The 19,693-nt window shown below is 33.3% G+C and overlaps 1 protein-coding gene across 1 annotated transcript; it reads left to right on the top strand.

Moving 5' to 3' along the window:
- The first annotated feature begins 13,102 nt into the window (after positions 1-13,102).
- On the top strand, positions 13,103-19,062 carry LOC139095303 (ras-related C3 botulinum toxin substrate 1-like). The gene is made up of 7 exons (XM_070646625.1): positions 13,103-13,253; positions 13,316-13,380; positions 13,439-13,502; positions 13,633-13,720; positions 13,842-14,002; positions 17,219-17,286; positions 18,371-19,062. The coding sequence occupies exons 1-7, from the start codon at positions 13,208-13,210 to the stop codon at positions 18,461-18,463; spliced, it is 585 nt and encodes a 194-aa protein (XP_070502726.1). The 5' UTR covers positions 13,103-13,207; the 3' UTR covers positions 18,464-19,062.
- The last annotated feature ends 631 nt before the right edge of the window (positions 19,063-19,693 follow it).

Genomic DNA, 19,693 nt, shown 5'->3' with positions numbered 1-19,693 from the left:
TTGCTGATGTGATGATGTATGAGGATGAATTGTAAGTGAAATTAGATAGTAGATCAGCGAATTTTAGATAATCTGACTCAGGCACTAAATTGGAATTTGTGGTATTAAGCCATATATAGACAAATTTGTCAGTCTGAGATTAAGGCTTCTGTAGTCGAGCGGTTAGACAACTGACCGGATAACTATGTCATTCTTGTATGAGTACGTGGTTTCGATTCCCACCAGACATCAATCTCTCAATTATTATATTGAGCAGAATTGTTCAAACTGTATGTCACTGCTTACATACAGCCGTAAGACAAGACACAAGTGACAGTGCCGCAGAACAAGCTCATATGTGACGTAGGAACAAGCTCAGTTGTGTCCTAGAACAAGCTTATGTGTGCCGTAGAACAAGATAAAGTGTGTCGTAGACCAAGATTAGGTGTGCCAATGCCATTGAACAAGCTCAGGTAAGCTGAAGAACAAGCTCAGATTGTGTCGTATAACAAGTTCATGTGTGCCATAGAACAACCTCAGATGTGACATCAAACAAGCTCAAATGTGTCGAAGAATAAGCTCAGTTATGGTGCACAACATGCTCAGGTCTACCGTTGGACATGCTCAGATGTGCCGCAATCATTTTCTACATCTAAAGTGCTGTTGTGGGTCAAAAAAGTTTGATCAATACTGATATACATAAAGTGTTACTGCTATGACAAGCATTCTCACTATGTTCATGACATTGCATCATGTAGGAACAAGCCTCAATCGTTAGTATTTCATACAAATCTGTGGTTTCCCATGTCTGTGTCTCGAAATCTCCCCAATCAAAAATCATAAAATTCTTCAATATAATCTACAAATCTTTAAAATCAATACAGAGGTAAACAGACCATAATCTTACATCCTGAACAATTTTCCCATGTAAAATCCGCTTCAAAGACAAATCACATAAAAAGGACTCAACATCAAAGCCATTGACATTTTTCCCATAATCTGATGTAAATTTCCTCATATTTTTCCTTTAAATTTTCATGAAAAGAATCGACAGTGGACAGTACAAATATGAAAAGAAAAAGGAAGCATATGACAAGATTTACAAGACTTTTTATTCATCTTTTTCAAGCATCCTCAATGTAAAGTGTCTGTAAAATCCAAAATAAATACTCAACCAAGGGTTCTTCAAGTCACTTCCACACAGACTATAACAATCCACTTTATTTTATTGCGAAATAAAAACATATGTTGCACTTTCGACCTTCCTTATTTTCTTACTCCAGCTCCAATTCGTGTTTGATGTATAAAATTTTTTTTATATCCTTGGCATGAACATTAAAATAAATATTGCCGGCAATTTTCCCACAATTAAAGGGCTACAAAAAAAAGAAAAGAGGTTTAAGAGTTTTGGAATGAGGATTGCGTTATTTATGTTTGCTGGATGTAATGAAGACAGATAACAATTGTGGGTGGGAGAGAAAAAAAGGGGTTGGTGTGGATGTTACGTGATACTAAGGAACTGGAGTAAATAGGTTGTATTGAAGTGGATTTGTTGATGACTTCTTGGTAAGTATAATCAGGGTTTGAAGTCACTTGTGGTCTTGGTATGGGAGTGAATGTTATTTTTTGGGTTTTGAACTCACTGGTTTAACTTGTTTCGTAGCTAGTTACTTACTTTGCTGACCATACTGATCAGCTGTGTTCCATGTCTTTCCTCAGATATCACCTGAAAATAGCTCTATTGCTAACCATCGCTTGTCAATTTTCAATACTAAGTGACTTATTTCTTGCAGTTTTGGTATATTTCCCTTCCAAATTGTGGTCAGTTATTGTGTGACACATGCATAGCTCCACAGTCCTACTTATTAGGGGTTTAACAGATTATTAGCCGCCAAATCTTCCCTGCAAGATTGAAAATTATGAAAGAACACGTAAACTATGCTTTGTCCCTGTCGGGATCGGGAATTCCGAAAATTTCAGCAACGATATATATATTCTATATAGAGTTGTAGCCAGGAGAGGTAGAATCAATCACCAACCACATTTCCTCTTTGTATTAAACTCTTCTTCAATTTGCTTGAGTTTGGGGCAACTTCCTTACCATTTGCCCGCTCTCTGCCCTATACGTTGCATGGAAAACAATGTAAAATCCATCCCAGTCCTCAAATTGCTACCGGTTGGTTTCTAAATATACATGATCATCTCAAAACGTCACACAACATCCATTCAACCCCATATTAACAGTACACAATGTACACAACGAGGTGAGGGCATTTTTATGTTATTTAATTAACAGTATTTTATTACCTCGATTGCTAATTTCTAAATAATTAATTCCATGGAGATTTATTTCACCTTTTTGACATGACACGACTGCCATTTTCAGGCATTTATATTCAATCTTTTAATAAGATTTTTGAACGTAATAAAAAATTGGTATTAAATAAAGTTTAAGAATAGAAGCAAAAAGGAAGGGTTGAAATTTGATACTTTTCTACGTCTATACACATTTTAAATTCCATTTCTGTAAATTATTTCATCAACTCGTCTCCTTGGTTTGTTAATCGGATACATTAAGTTGTTATCAACAAGGACTTTTTTTCCCTTCTTTTTGTTGCTACTTTTAGCTTCTTGTTTTAATTCTTGTTAAGATATGATGAAAATGAGGAAGTTGGAGAGAGAGATTTTTAAGACAGATAATTTGTGGAAATGGATGAAAAACTTGAGAATTTCTCATCATTTAGAGTTCTTGTACCTTTTGTGGATTTTGGCACTCGGAGGAAAAATTTGGGGAATTCTTAAATTGGAAATGCTGTAGCAAAGAAGTTCAAATGGTTGTTTGTTGTGCCGGTTGGGCCAAATTTCCGAATCTTGGATATATAGGCTTATTGTATCCATAAATTATTAGGATTTGTTAAGGCAGATGTAAAATACAAAAGTAATGCATTAAAGACATCAAAATGACTCATATCCAAAAAATACGAAAATTAAATACACATCTAAACATTTGGTTGCAGGCCAAATAAGGTAGCTCTGGGATTGTGCCGAATTTGAACCAAAAAGCCACGTCGGTCTGGTATAAGATTTTGGATCGATTAACCAACTTCTACTCTTCTAGACAATATTATCGAACAATTCATTGATAATTTGATAAATCCAGCATATTCCTACATTTATTCTTCGTTCATTGCACTTACCCTGAACAGTACAGCATGTTCACTAAGACACCGTATTATCTATCTTGCCTTATCAACAGAAGGATATGAAATTACCCTGACGCATTGTTGTCCAAGCATACGTATGTTACCTTACACCTTGATAGTAAGCCACGTTCAAAACAGCACATGACATGCATTTCTAGACATTCTTAAACAATTTTTGTGGCAAATTAGTGTCTCACGCCATACAGTATGGACAACACTACTCTAACTTCACAGCGAAAGCTGATTTTGATCCATTTTTACGATGAAAAATGATGTTCGCTCCATTATGCCACTCGGGTACCCGAACATTTCTAGAACGTAACGATAGGAGGGGAATTTGCTCAGACAGCACTTTGTCGAATTATTTCAACCCAATATTAGGGCTGAAAATGCCGAATTGAATCGCTCAGGCACCCAGACAGCACAGAGAATTCGATTAAGCTCAACTACTGAGCTACTGAATTGCCCAGGCAGCACCATGACGGTTGATTTCGACTAAATGTTACGATGCAAAAAATGTAAAAATGCAATTCACCGCATTGTGCTTCTCGGGTTGCAAAGTTCAATAATAAGATTTAAATCTTATTTCTCATAAAATCCTTCCACCTTAACAATCATTCTTTCATAAAATTTTACTTCTTATAAAATTCCAAATTCCGAGAATCCACTTGAGAAAACTCATTAGAATATTTCCTCTCAGTTCTACCTCCTTAATAAGTAAATCAGCATTCAACATCATCATTAATATCAACTTGAAGCATCGCAATTATTCATTCAGACTTTATGATATCTCTTCATCTTTTTTTTTCCTTTTTATTTCCACTCTTAAGCTTCAAAATTGAAGAAGGAGGAAAAAAAGATATTTCTCATCATGGTTACGGAGAAGTTTAAAGAAGCAAGAATTGAAAAGAAGGATCTTTTTGCTTCATTTCGAATCTAATTTGTCTTGCTGTATTTCGCTATTATTTTGTAAGGAAAATTATTGAATGTGACTTTTTATCACATTTTAAGTAGCTACAATGAAGGCATAAAAAGAAAACCGTAAGCAGATGAATTTATTTTTTTATTTCTCATAATTTTATAATTGAAATAATTTCCTCACAGAGAAAAAAAGTCTTGTTGATGACTGAAACGGGATGAGAAGAAATCTATGCTTGAAAAGTTTCTAATTCTGATGAAAAATTGGAGAAATTGAATGATGAATATTTTGGCTTGTGTGAAAAATCAGTTCTATAACAACGAAGTTAGGAGCTGGAAAAGCTGTGATAATATGCTGGTTGTCGACATCACTTTTGGAGCTGTCTTCTAGATTTAAATGTTAGATTCCAGATTTATACTCAAGTTTTATGGAAGTCCTTTGAGTAATTAAACCTACTAGAAACCTGGATACTAAGATTTCCCAAACTCTCAGTCTCGACAAATCTCGAGCCTCAGAGACGGGAATCCTTACAGGATACTGAATACTGGCCACCTACTGGATGCACTTAAAAAACCTAACCTTTTAGCTATTCAGATCTTTAAGATCCAGAGCTGCGCTAGGGCGATACGCGGCTAATGATTGTTTAACGAGTGAGGGTGCGCCAGACCACTGCACTCAATAGACCTACAGTTTATAGTGGGATCAGAACCACTTTTTTGATGACATTACTGCCTATAGCCTTCAAAGGGAGGCTGCGAGCCGCGTTTCCACTACATATGATTCGAAAAAGGACATGTGAAAAATTTCCCATGCCCAGTCTCGAACCCATGATCGCTAGATCGGTATTGCAATAATTATGTATCGAAGTACTAAACCATTCCGCCACCGAGCCACTTCGACTCGCACTGGATGCACTTGGGATGCATTTATTAAGTTTTTATGAATTTTTACAGAATTTGAAACTTTTTATTGGTTAAACCTGATCAACAACAATACTTTTGTCTAATTTTTACAGAACAGTAAACTTCTCGACAATTGTAGTCAAAGTGAGATTTGAACCCACGCCATTCTGATTACATGTCAAATGTTTTTGTCTACTGAGCTACCGAAGGTTGTAGAAAAGTGTGACAAAATGCGCACTTAAAAGTTTTTAACATAGCTCGAAGTTTTAACCTTAATATTCACTAATATAGCAGCTACTATGTATACTGAACTATGCAACTAATAGTCTGTTCAATTATTGCGTTTTGGAAAGGGGCTTGCGTACCTAGTGTAAACTATGTATTGAAGGGTCATTGTTAAATGACAGGGATTTACTGCTAGAGCAAACTTGATAGGATTCTAATGTGGAGGAGCTTAAACTACAGTCTGGACTTTATGGATACCTGCCAACTCTAGATTATATTTGAACTAGAACAAGAACGAAGCCAAGAAGGTGTTTTAGTGGTTAAAACAGTGGCTTCTAAATGATTACCACTTACCTGTCATTGCCAATCGTCTATAATGTGAACCAGCATCTATTTATATGTGGAAGTCTTATTAAGCCCACAAAATGCGCAATTGACTTACATATTCTCAAAGTATTTATATCAAAAAAAAAAACATCAAAACTTTTTCATCACATAATTTTCTACCTTCGCAACCACACACAAAAACTGTAGGTAGCAGAAGCAACATCAGCAGCAGCAGCAGTATCAATTGCCAATGTACGCAACGTGTGTAGATATTAGAAAAAAAGAATTTCCAACAAAAGGAAAAACGATTCTCTAGACGAAATAATTCAAGCGGCAGTTTTTATGGATGGAGGGAAGGAAAAGTTGAATATTTACCGTCACTTCTTGTGCTGGTGTTTGGCAATTTCACCATACGCTTCTTACTTCTTATTTTAAATTAACTTCGTATTATAAGTAAGTGACATTTTGATGAAAATACTTTTTATATATTTCATCTTCTTTCTTCATCCACATCCACTTCCTATCACTCATAATTTTGCTTATAAAACTTTTTCTTCGACTTCTTTCTTTCTTTTTTTTTGGAGAATTTCTCGCCATGTCATGAAGGGAGGGAATGTGCGAGATGTGACAGTGAGACAGTTGTGGGCAACCTGTGTGTCGTGACATACTCATGTGTCGCGACACAATACTGTGACACCAACAATTTTTGGAAATTCCAAGAACCGTGTGACGTGTACGGTTCCAGTCAAGGCTTACCACAAAGATGTCCCCCGTCACACATGTTGCCCACCACTGCCTTTAACGAAATTTAATATTCAGTTTTTTTCAAACTTTTTTTGTTCCTTCTGCAATTTCGGTTCAATTGAGTTTAGGCTTAGGTAGATTAGCTCACGACGCATTTTATTTCCATAATTTTTGGAAATTTTTTCTCATTAAGATAAGGAATGGGAAATGCGAAATGAATGCGTTGAGTTTTGACCACTCAACTTCCGTTTACCTTCTTCTTTATGGCTGTTCGTGATGTTTTAAATATAATATTTTTGTTATTATTCAGCACAATGGGATTTTGAAGTTATTAAAAAGAATAAATTTATCTAATCGACCGTGAAATTTAATTCAGAATTTTTTTTTTGCTTTATTCAAGAGTGGCGATGGTTGGGGAAATTTAGCATGGTATTACAGAATAAAGGAAGTCGACTCAAAGTGGTTGTTTGGTGAATTTATAAAAAAAATTCCTAACTACATTTAATTTAATTCATGGTTAATGCAATTTTTAAAAAGAAATTAATTTTAGACGCATTTTTGCTTCGTTTTTCATATTAATCTTGCAAAATAGTTTAAAGATGCGCATTATGATGGCAAAAAAACGTGCTTTCAACGTGAAAATTTGTCATTGTTCTTTATCAAAACTTATAACTTGTTCAATTTTGCAAAATAATACTAACACAATCTCAGCAATGTCCATTTCAATAGTGTAATAATAATCTACTATCGAAAATATTCAGCAATAGCATAATTAGACACAAATTCCACAAAAAACTACTTTCATTGCGCATTATTAAATTTGAAACAGGGCTTGGCGCGATATAGAAGAGAAATGAATTAAAATTATGATACGCATTATCACAGTGAAAATAGATTTGTGGTGCGTATTATCATGGTGATACTTTCATTTTAATTGCACATTATTTTAGTTGAAAAGGAATCAAATATTGAAAATTATCATAGTGGAAGTCCTTCTCAATACTGCTACATTAAAGAACAGAAAACAGTTTAAGTAATGCACTTAAAATTATTCAAAGAAAATAATGCAAAATTATTAAACACAAAAATTCATCCTTCGTCACGTTTTCAGCATGATTGAGCATATTCTCCTATTACAGTTACTTTCCCACAATTTATCATCGCCCACTTTTTCCTCATCCACATTCAAGACACAGAAAAAAAAATTGCTGAGAAAAAAAAATTTTCATAATTGATTTCATTAAAGCTGTCCTGTCATTTCTAATTTTTCACTTTTCAAGACATGAATAATAAAAAAGAAGTTTATTAAATATCAAGTTTTGAAGCTACTTGGAAGTAAATTGTCAAATGTAAATCATTTTTTTTTTTTTGGAGGGCGAAAAGACCCTCGAATATAAATCTACATATCTGCTCATAAATTGCCCGTCATCTAATGTAAAAAATGAATTTAATAACATGAAGTCTTTATGTACACGTTTTGGAGGCGAATTAATAAATCTTCATAATTTCTGTTCCTTCTTTGTGCCTTCTTAAGTCTTCATAATTCGCTCTTTGATCTTTTTTCTGACTTTTTTTTGGTAAAAACTTCATTAAGCATTGAGATGTGTACTTAAAATGAAATGAGCCTGTGATTAACCTGAAATGTTCCATTGATGCTTCTTTTACAGCTTCTGATGAATTTTCATCTTTTTTTTTTTTTAATTTTATACAAAAAAAATTCATTGCTGGAGGTTGGAAATCTTCAAAAAAATATATATATACCTCCGCGATGTTAATATGATACTTTTTTTTTTGTTAATGTGTACAAATATACATGAGAAATTATATTATTCTTGATGAAAATGAGGAAAATCTTAAATTTAAAAATAAGAATGAGGAAAAATTGTATTTTGAGTATGGAACAAAAAATCGGGAGGTTGATGACACCTAAGGCGAATTTACTTACATGTAAGGCATTGATTTGTTTTAAATTGAGAACAAATGTGTTGATTTTTAGGTTAAAATATGCTTTTGTAGAGTAATCAGGAACGAGCTTGACTCAAATTTAGAGTGGTAACTCAAAGGTTGACGGTTCGAAACCTACAATTCCAGGTTTGTACTTTTTAAGAATATTAGATGCTTTGACTGCATATTTTACAAAGATCACGATGAAATTGGAGCTGTAAGTAACGTTAAATTAAGAAATGGAGCGGAAACTTGTAGTGTAATGTGTAGAATCCGGAACAAGAGCTTCAGGTTCATCTTACCAAATTAGTATTGATAGAAATTGAATAGAACTGATCTAAAGATATCACGTTATGCCAATCGAAGAGCAAAATTGACACTGTCTCTATGGACAGCTTAAATTGGATTGAAATATTTAGTTTGAGATTTTAAGCACTATCCCTATAGGTCTGATGCCTCAATACTTAAAGTGACATCTGGTAACTTTCTGGATGGAAAGAGATCTCGAAGTAGACTAAAAAGCTCATGGGATTGCTGTGTGAGCAACGATGTAAAAGAGCTGGGAATTGGAAACTGGCAGAAGTTATCTAAAGACAGATCAAGCTTTCGAAAAATTCTAATTGTGACAATGGGCCCCCGTGCGCATTTAGGAAGTAAGTAAGTAATCCCTGTAGGTAGTTCATGGTTATCTCCTAAATATTATTAAATTTCATTTATTCAAACATTCAGTACTCGAAGTCGACTGATATTCTACATTGAAAAATGGTCAAAATTTGATTTAAGAATCAATAATTGCATGCAGGATGGCTAAAGAATTCTTGGAAGGAAGCTGTTGATAGACACAGTGTAGCACATGTTATTTACAATTGGCCAAGAGCAGCCAGCAATAGAGCCAGCCAGTTTTAGACTTCAATTCAGAAATGCCATAGATCACAAATGAATCTACTCTAAATTCTCCATACATTCCATACCATCCAGACTAATTGAAACTCCTGGAAAAAACTCATTAAATAAACCTCCGCTAAAAAGGAACACACAAAGTGTATAGAATTACATGCGGCTTAATATTCTGCTCTTTTCATATTTTTCTTTTTACATAAACGCATTAAAAGGATTCACTGAATGAATAAGAAGAGACTTTTATCACATCATAAAGAGGTGACAAGCAGATTAATTACACATGTACTTGACAAATTTTCGACTTGTGTCTTTTGTATGAACAGATTTATGCCTTGATATCAAAAAAGATTAAGATGATGTTCTTAAAAATTAATTCAAGCATTAAATTTATGATATGTGAACGTAAGATGTGTCACGTGGAGTACTTTCTCTCAATCTTATCGTATTATTAAGTGTAAATCTCATTTTCAAATTAATCGAATTGAAGGTATTAGTTGGAAGTTAGAAACAATTTTGTGAGTTGAAGTGGATTGTTCATGCAGTTGGTAACTGATTGTGTTTTTGAGTTGATGATTGATGACTATTTACTGGTAGTCGAAGGTTCGAATCCCATCAAATGTGTTTTCGTGTGATAAAATATTGGCAGTAATGAGTTCGAATCTCATATTGAGTGTGTTTTCGTTCTGATAAGATAACATATCGTATGATTTTACTCAAGCAATATGCCAGTGAATATCATTTGAAGGTTAGACAGAGCTCGAAGCATATGAATCCTAATATGGGTGATTGTGTTGTGGACTGTAGGATACTGGATTAGGGTTTCTGAAAAACGGCATTTTTAAAAGACGGCCGTTTCCGTTTTTTCCGAAAAACGGCCGTTAACGGATCCGTTTTTTTAATGGTAGCGAAACAATACGTTGCATTCAAATTGAAGTTCTTTTTGATTTGCACATGAAAAATTTACTTCTAAAAGTGTTCGGTAGGCCAAAAAATTGACGAACCTTAATTTTCTTAGTTTAAATTATAAATTAAAAAATTTTTTTTAAGACAAAAGATTAATTAAATTTTTGAAAAATTTCATAAAATTTCAAAAAATTCAGAAAAAAGTCATATAAAAAACGGAAAAACGGTTAGCAAAAAACGGACGTTTTCCGTTTTTATTTTTTAAAAAAAACGGCCCGTTTTCCGTTTTCGTTAACTGTCGTTAACGATCGTTAGCCTAGAAGTTAGTATCGATAGAACTAGAGTTGTAAAACAGGCACCTGTGACAGACAAAAGAACCGTACAATTTCTTGATTATTTGTATGAATTTGTAATAAAACCCATACAAATTATTCAGAATTTGTACCTGTTTTGCAATTCTGGATAGAACTATGAAACACACTAGAATCCAAATGAGTCATTTGAACTCAGGTTGCTTCCGCTGAAGACCCAAACCTTAGCAAATACACATTACTGTGTATTACAAACAAGTTAATAAACAATATAATGATATAATGAATTTTCCTTAGAAAATCCACAAGCCTAGTCAAAAAATCTGAAAAGTTCATTAATAATTACAACCACGAAATATATCTATAGAAACACTTTTTATCTCAATTATTTTGCCAACTTCCCATCAATAAATAAAATAAGAAGATATGAAAGATGTGATGAAGTATAAAGGCATATATTGGAGGTAGCATATGAAGCATATATGTAGGAGGGGTTGGAAAAATGACAAATGTGTGAAAATTCATTCGTTAAAATGCGATAAGGCATGAAAAGAAATCCCTCAAATATGTTTTGAGTAAAACATCTTAATATAATAATATACATCCCGTAATTTATATCATCATCATCATCAAAATAATACCTAACATTAATCGAGGCATGAAATTTGTTCCTCCTTATATCCTTGCTTCCTATATCAATTTCAATTTTCTTTACCTCGTGAATTTCATGAGTGATGAAAAAGTGCTTAAAGGAACATAAAAAAAAAAATCTTTTACTATGACAACAATTTTCATTCGTCAGTGATTTAGACTTTTCATAATCTCTTTGCCTGTGAATTTTTCGTCACTTATTTAAAGCTATAAAACATTTCTTTTTATGCTCAATCGAATGTGCCACTTAACATGAAGAATTTTTCACTTCTTGGTACAGTAATTTTTGCTTCCTTTTCTTATGCTTGCTCGATTTTTTGAGCATTCGGGGTTGAGGCTGTTGAGTGAGCTGATTTGATACTTAATAATCTTGTAATTGTATTCATTTGTAACTTTTGGTATGAGAAATATTCGGATTTTTGCCTCTTTTTTACTGAAGTCACTTTTGATGCGAAATTTTTTTGCATCTTTTTCTTACTGAAGTCACCAAGGATGCAGAATTTTTTTTTTGCATCCTTTTTTACTGAAGTCACTTTTGATGCGAAATTTATTTGCATCTATTGTAACTTTTGATGCAAAAATTTGTTTGCATCTTTTTTCACAGAAGTCACTTTTGAAGCAAAAAATCTTTTGCCTCAATTCTCAATCACTTCCATATAAACTCCAAACACTCTCTGATTAAGCATGTTCCTCTTACAAACCTACAACATTATTCCTTCCCCTAAATTTATCCAATAATAAAAATAATGACATACATTGTTGCACTTGTTAATGTGAATTGACATAAAAATAACTTTTAAGGACGGATATTTACATAATCTAAATAAATTATGGAGTGGATTTATTTTTAAATGATGAAAAATTCTGCATAATTTTGAATCATTATTATTTTTTAACAAAAAAATTCAAGATTATAAGTACAACATTTAAAAAACAAATGATATGAACATCTTTAATGATTATTGTATCTAAATTTCTGTTGCTAAGATATATATGCCAAGTGATTTGAGCTATGAAAAATACACTTGAAGGATTTCTTGTAAATCAAATAAAGCAGAAATACAAATATATATGTAGATTAAATTATTTGAAAAGATACTGGTGGTAATTACTTAAAGTTGGAAAGATAATTTGAAGAATGAAGATGAAAAGGTCAGCAGATGAATTATTGGTATAGCTTGGATCAGTGTTTTCCAAACTTTAGTTCTGTGTTGCACCACAGCACATCTTGGTGGTAAGCCACGACTAAATACTGCACAACAAATACAGTTTATGACATTTATACATAGTAAAGATGAATACTATTGTGTCGCGGCACACAGCTTGGACAGTACAAGCTTAAACTGTCGAGATAAGGATTAAGCATGAGAATATGTTCAAATCCGTAGCCAGAAAGGTTTTTTTCATTTTTCAGAAAATCATTCAAATTTTTGTAATAAATTTACTTTTGAGTTTTTGGATCAAAACCCAAGAAAATCCTCCCATTTATAGGAGGGTACAAAAACCCAAAATCTCCAAACCATTATATATTTCCTTCTATCACCTTGTGTTTCCGTGAATACTGAGCGTCAATAATATGCATATAGCTTAATAAGCCTTGCTAGAAAAGCACTCAACATTGAAAAGACAGAAAAAAGTGCCCCCAAGACGGATTGATTCTAACATCGAGTCTGATTTGCCAATATATGACCCCACGCTAGAGTCACGCTTGTCTGTGGACACTTTCTCATGCCATGTGTCTTTTATATTGATTCTCTTATTTGTCAAGCAAAATTATTGGAAATGGGATCTATTCTTTCTAAATATGCCTATTACATACTTCATGCCTAGCTCCTAATTATGAGCGAATTTCACTCAAATTGAACAAATTTCATGATTCTTACGAACTCCAATAAGAATCTCATCATCGCCAATACATCCAATAAGAATCCCTCCACAACTCATATCACCGTCCCATTCCAATTTCCAGTACTGCACACAATCCAATTCACTAACGCATAACATCCAAATCTGTTTATGTTTTCATTCCATCTCGCTCGCACACAGCCGTTTTCCCACGGATCATGCATCACAAAACCGAACTGAATTGAATCGAACAATATTTCTGACTAGTCACAAATAAAGGAGTAGCTAAAAAAGAAGTTTTTTACAATATTTTATTGAAATTTTGTATTTTTTGTCAAATAGTAAATTATCCAAATGTCCGGTAGGCCAATTAAATGTGTAGTTGTTGGTGATGGAACAGGTAAATGATGAATAAAGCATCAAAATAGCATTTAAAATTGATAATTTTATTGGTTCCTACAGTTGGAAAAACATGTATGCTAATATCACTCACAACTGATAGTTTTCCATCGGAATATGTGCCGACAGTAAGTCATAATCATTAAAATTCCCAAATTTTCTAATACCTAACATGTGAATCCTTAGGTCTTTGACAATTATAGTCTACCAACAGTCGTGGATGGCGTTCAAGTTAGCATAGGATTATGGGGTAAAAAAATTACTTTTTTTTCTAATACTTTATGACTCACAGTCGAGAAAAAAAATCACTTCCAATTTTTTTTTTCCATTCCATCATCGCTGCAAAAATAAAAACAACAATACCTTATGAATCAAAACAGACACAGCAGGTCAAGAGGACTACGATCGATTAAGACCTTTGAGTTATCCCCAAACAGACGTTTTTCTCATTTGTTTCTCCGTTGCAAGGTACGGATATGATATACATTAGACCAAAATATGATGAAAAACATGAAAAAAATGTTTATATTTAGATGAAGATAAAAGTGACTTATGCCGCATTTCCATATCCATTAATTTCATTTTTTAGCCCTTCCTCATTCGAGAATGTTACATCAAAATGGTATCCAGAACTGAAACATCATTGTCCAGAAGCACCAATTATTCTCGTTGGTACCAAAATAGATTTAAGAGATGATAGGGAAACGTTAAGTGCATTGGCTGAGCAGGGACTGTCGCCTTGTAAAAGAGGTATGTATGATAGTGTCGTGGGGCGGGGATGTGTACCTGCAGTGTTGAATAATGAACATAGAGGCCTTTAGAGTGTGTTTTATTGGTAGACACCCAACCATGCATCTACATTTATGGGTGCATATCCTAGTGCAGTGTTGTGCAACCTAAGTGTCGCGGCACACCTTGTTGGTGAACCATGATCGAAACCGCACGTCCAGAAAATGTGCCGTGGCTCACAGTTTGGACAGCATTTGTGCAACCTCAGTGCCACGGCACACCTTGGTGGTAAGCCACGATCAAAACCGCACGTCCAGAAAATTTGCCGTGGCTCACAGTTTGGACAGCACTGCTCTAAGGTAGATGTTGATAAAGGTGGTAAGGGTGGGTGTATACCAAGAATTCGGACCCAGGCGTACTTATCAACAGTGTGTATCTAAGTGAAAAATCCATACCCGAGCAGCACAATTCAGTCGCTAGAGTGCCACATCTACGGCAAGCCTTACGGGTGCCCAGACTACTGCATAATTAAAAACGAGTATTGGGAGATTTCCTCAATATACTGCTCGGTCCAACAACTGTCCATATACCCACACCTAGCTACAACACTGCATGTATCATCAATTATAACTCTACAGGAAGTGACAATTTATTCTGTGAAATCTTTTGTGTATAAAAAGTGACTCAATCTTCACATCTGAATGAGAAAATACAAAATTGTTAAGTGATTACTGTGAAATAGACTATAAATAATCAGCAATAGTATCTGACAGAACCAGAATTATTATGAAAATATTTACATCACAAGTTTTATTGAAATTTTTAAATAAGAATCTGATTACGTGATGAAGATTTTAATCATTTTTAGCGCATATTTGTCTATAAAATGGCAATGAAAATTAATATGGATTGATAGCTGGAATGGCTCATGGGGAGGTATCAACATTCATAACTACAAAAACAACAACACGTTTTTGGGATATAATTGGTAGACAATTTGGCTTTGATGTGAAAAGGTGAAGACATAAAAATGGATTTATTTTTGGGTTGTGTTGAAGGTGGAGTGATTTGGTATGGATTCCATATTGTGTTTTGACTACTGGATTGTTTTGAAAGAATGACCTAAATCCTACTGGAATATTGTAGTTTTGAAGCTGAAAATGTGGAAATAATTTCAAAGTTGGTCTGAAAATGTTTAAAAATTCAAGAATTTTAATTAGCATGTTCGAGACATTGAAATGTTTACTTTGAAATGGCAATGAGTAAATCTGGCATTTTTTTGAAGATGGACCGAATCAACACAGTACATTATTGGAATATACATACTTATTTCGCTGGCTGTGACTGATCATCTGTGATCCATGACCTCTCTAGGTTGGCTTTTAAGGTGGACTGACTCTATTGCTGGTTTTGACCTTTTGCCAATTACCTTTACAAATTAAATGGATGACACACGACGTAAAAAGTCAAATAATCTGAACTAGACTTTGAATCATGAGTCTTGTCTTAGAATACCAGAATTCACAGTAATCTGGATCCAGATCATAAGACAAGTTAGGGCCTGGAGCCAGATTTTCAGTCGAGTCATGGCAAAAAGCTTTCCGAAATTGGAATTTGATTAGGATAAATACAGTCAGACTCATAATTAGAACCAAAATTGCAATCAACTGGATCCAACCAACTCGAGAAATTTTGAAGCTTTTTTTTCAATTCCTCAAATTTTTCATGTCGATTATGACCAAATTGAGGGTTCCCTAAACCGAGATCGAGACCGAGACTTCCTGGGTAGTCTCGTTCTAGATGTCGATCCCGTGGTAGTCTCAGTCTAGGTCGGTCTCGGTTTGAGGTCAGACTCGGATTAGGTCAGTCTCGGTCAAGGTCACTCATGTCTCGAGAATTTGTTGACACATAAACTTCGGGAAACTTTAAGTCATCGAACTTTATAAATGCTCATCACTTCATCAGCCAGAAATTCACTCATTTCTTTCACTAAGGTCATTCATTGCTCGGCAACAAAAAAAGTGAAGCTTCATCAAAATTTTGAAAATATCACACAATTTTCTCATGCCATTCAAATACCCCAAAAGTCGACTCCGAATTATTAAGTCAAACAAGACACAAATAATCTATAAATGCTCATCATTCACCAATTCATCAGCTTCAATAAAAAAGATTGATGACATAAACTTCTAAGCTTACATTTCCTCAGACAGGTTCTATAAATTATCATCAGAATGTAAATTAATATTCCATCTATAGATTTGCAACAAAAAAAGTGAAGCTTTGTAGACGTTGAGTCATAGTGAATAAAAATTGAAATGAAAATATTGAAGTTTAGTGTTTTTGAGTCGAGTCGAGTCGACTCAAGTCGACTTCAACCATATCGACTTCGAGCTCTGGAAAATATTGCTTGTAAAATATCAGCAAACTCATTCATGGCTGAATAAGAATGAAATTTATGCGTAAAAAGATTTTGAAAAGGAACTGAAGCGTTGAGTATTGAATTGTTTTGTTATGGAATGACAGTTTTTGTGGCTTGAAGGAAGTAGTGGATGAGATGGAAACAGATGGAAATATTTTGACAAAATTAAAATTTCTTTTGAAACTTTAAAATTTCAAAATTTGTTGAAAATCTCAAAATTTGTTGAAAAGTTCAAAATTTGTTGATAAATCTCAAATTTTGTTTAAAATTTCAAAATTTGTTGAAAATTTCAAAATTTGTTAAAAATCTCAAATTTTGTTGAAAATTTCAAAATCTGTTTAGAATTTCAAAATTTGTTAAAAATCTTAAAAATTTTTATAAATCTTAAAAAATTTGAAAATTCTTAAAAAAATTTTAAAAGTCAAAAAAATTGAAAATCAACTTTAATTTAAAAATAGAAAACCAGAAACTCAAATCAATTTCCAAAAAAATCTTCCAACTCAAAAAGCATTTCCAGAAACCTCAAAAATTCTCAATTTGACTACCCGCAGCTTCCACATTCAATCCACAATGTATAAAAAATAAAGAAAATATTTCTTGATAAGACTATAAAAAGAAAACGAATTAATTAAACATGAGCAGTCGTGATGTTAATTAGTTTCAATTAAATTTATAACCCACTCTATCAACTCTGTAGCTAGAAAGTAATCACTTGATGTTTTCATTCACAGTCATACATTATTGACTTTAAAATATCATCCACACTATCAGTTTCTAATCAATTTGTGCTGTTTTTCTTCTTTATTTACTTCCAGAACAAGGACAAAAATTAGCTAATAAAATTCGTGCTGTAAAATATATGGAATGTTCAGCGTTGACTCAAGTAAGTTTTGCATTCAATTCATAAAATGGAATGAAGTTTTTTAAAAAGGAAGTCGTTTATTAAAAGTAATATTTGCAATTCTTAATTTAAGTAGTACAAGTTATGTCGTTTCTTATTATGCTCTAATTGTTGAGATGGTCTTGGGTATCCATACAATGAGATTCATGCAAGTTTTATGTCATGAGAATATGATTTGACTTTAGTTATTTCGTTGACTATACAGATCAATTGTGATCTATGGCCACCTTAGATGGCAGTTGAATCTAGCTCTATAGCAGATTATCACTTAAGCTACCCGGAATACACTATCTTACCCTGCCGTGGGTTGACAGGGCTATCCTTGGATACCCTACCTATACCTTTTCGGATTGAGTAGAATAGATATGTGCTACACCCGTAGCGTCATATGCAATTTACGAACATACCTTAAAATAGTAGAATAATAAATCAGTCATGACTCTACTCACTGTATCCTTTACAAACTAACATCAGTATCACATGGTTGCATCACTTAGGAATATTTTCAATTCAATTATTTTCATCCCAAGCTTATCCAATCAAGGTTGATTAAATAAATCAACAAAAATTTAATTTCTTCATTTTCAATGATATGGGCAGGTATATGCGCAACTACATAATACTCAAATTTGTAATAATACAAATTCAACCCTTTTCTTTTGCAAAATTACCTGAATGTTTATCACATTCCGGAATCTCTCATGCTTTCTTCAAGAAAAACAATGTATGTGACCCCATATTATTTTAATCCATCATAACAATAGAAAAACATTCCGTCTTTAGGTCGTCAGATCAATATCACAACCCCTTAAAATAGTGGTGTGCAACCTGCGTGCCACGGCACATTTTAATTGAATTCCATGTTCAAAACTGCACACAGCATATGATTTATGGTTTTACAAAGATATTTGGTGACTCACTTGTGTGACGCTGCACAAAGGTTGCGCAACACTGACTTAAAATAAAACAGTCGTCTACATCGAGACCCTCATATTATATCCAACAAACTACTTAACATTATTCTTACAACATTTTCTCATAAAATTACCATTTTTTTGTATTTTAGAGAGGACTTAAGCAAGTATTTGACGAAGCAGTTCGAGCCGTTCTTCGACCAGAGCCCATAAAGAGAAGACAAAGAAAATGCATTGTTATGTAAAAAAAAGAAACAAAAAAAGAAAGAAAGAAATTCTTTAAGTCAAAGCCAAGTCCCAAATAGAATCATCAAATGAATACTCATCGTAGAAATTATTCAGCATATTCAGCATAAAAGGCATTCAAACAACCAAAAAAAAAAAAACTAAATGGATGAATAAGAATCTCCAATTTTGATATAAAAATGAAGTCTTTTTTTATATATACCAAGAAAGAACCTACAGCAGTAACATTTTATACACTTACTATATAATTTAGTTAGCTTTTTTAGACAGCGACTTTTTTAGGACAAGAAAGGAATGATTTTTTTTTTGTTAGATATTAAAAAAATTTTATATAGTCAGCAATATTGCATATTTTATTGATTAACAAGTTTTTTTTAATGATTATCATTATTACCGAGCAAACTTGATGCCATAAGCCATTGAACATTTAATCAAAATGCATTTCAGACAGTGTTTTTTAATTAAGCTCAAAAGATATAAGGTCTGGGATGTCCTTTTAATGGTATGGAAATAGGAGAGACTTTTTTGTTGGAATATCTATCAAGTTTAAAGATCTGATCAATCACAATTTGAACAATGTTGATCATTTGGATACTCTTGGAATGTGATGAATGCTTGTAGATGCACAGATGCTATCTTGCTAGTGACCTTCAATATAGAGACATGAATAACACATCTACCACATCTGGATCGTCTGTTTCTAGGCTGTAAATTAACTATCAAACTAAGATAGTCCGGGTTGCACAAGTTTGAGACAATTTTGAATGGATATCTTGCTTTGTTGAACTTAGACACATAGGCTGATCTCGAAGTCGACTCGAACAAGGTTCGAGTCGACTAAATAAATTTTGTGCTTATCCATACAAAATCCACAGTTTGAGACAAAAGTACACAGTTTAAACATTCTGTCAGAATTGACAGAACTGTTGCCAAGTTGTTCAGGTTACACATCCAATAATGACTGTGGAGCAAATGATTGTCATACTAACCAAGGATCGAATTAGGCTCGGATTTTGAATAAGAAGTCGATTTGATTTTCTCGATATTCATGGACACCCATGAAGGATGTAAGAACATGTAAGGACAAACACATGACATTTTGATAGAGTCCGTGGATTATCGACAATATACCCAAATAATCTCAAATTATTCACTATAATCTGCAAAATCAGATCGAAAATCACTCACAAAAAATACTCAAATTATAAATCATCACTAAATAAATTACA

The sequence above is a fragment of the Chironomus tepperi genome, unplaced genomic scaffold (genome assembly GCF_022539635.2).
Source record: "Chironomus tepperi strain 1889 unplaced genomic scaffold, CSIRO-AGI_Ctep_v1 contig_364, whole genome shotgun sequence".
Taxonomy (NCBI): Eukaryota; Metazoa; Arthropoda; class Insecta; order Diptera; family Chironomidae; genus Chironomus; species Chironomus tepperi.
The sequence above is the reverse complement of the archived record's forward strand: the minus strand, read 5'-3'. Positions and strand labels throughout refer to the sequence as shown.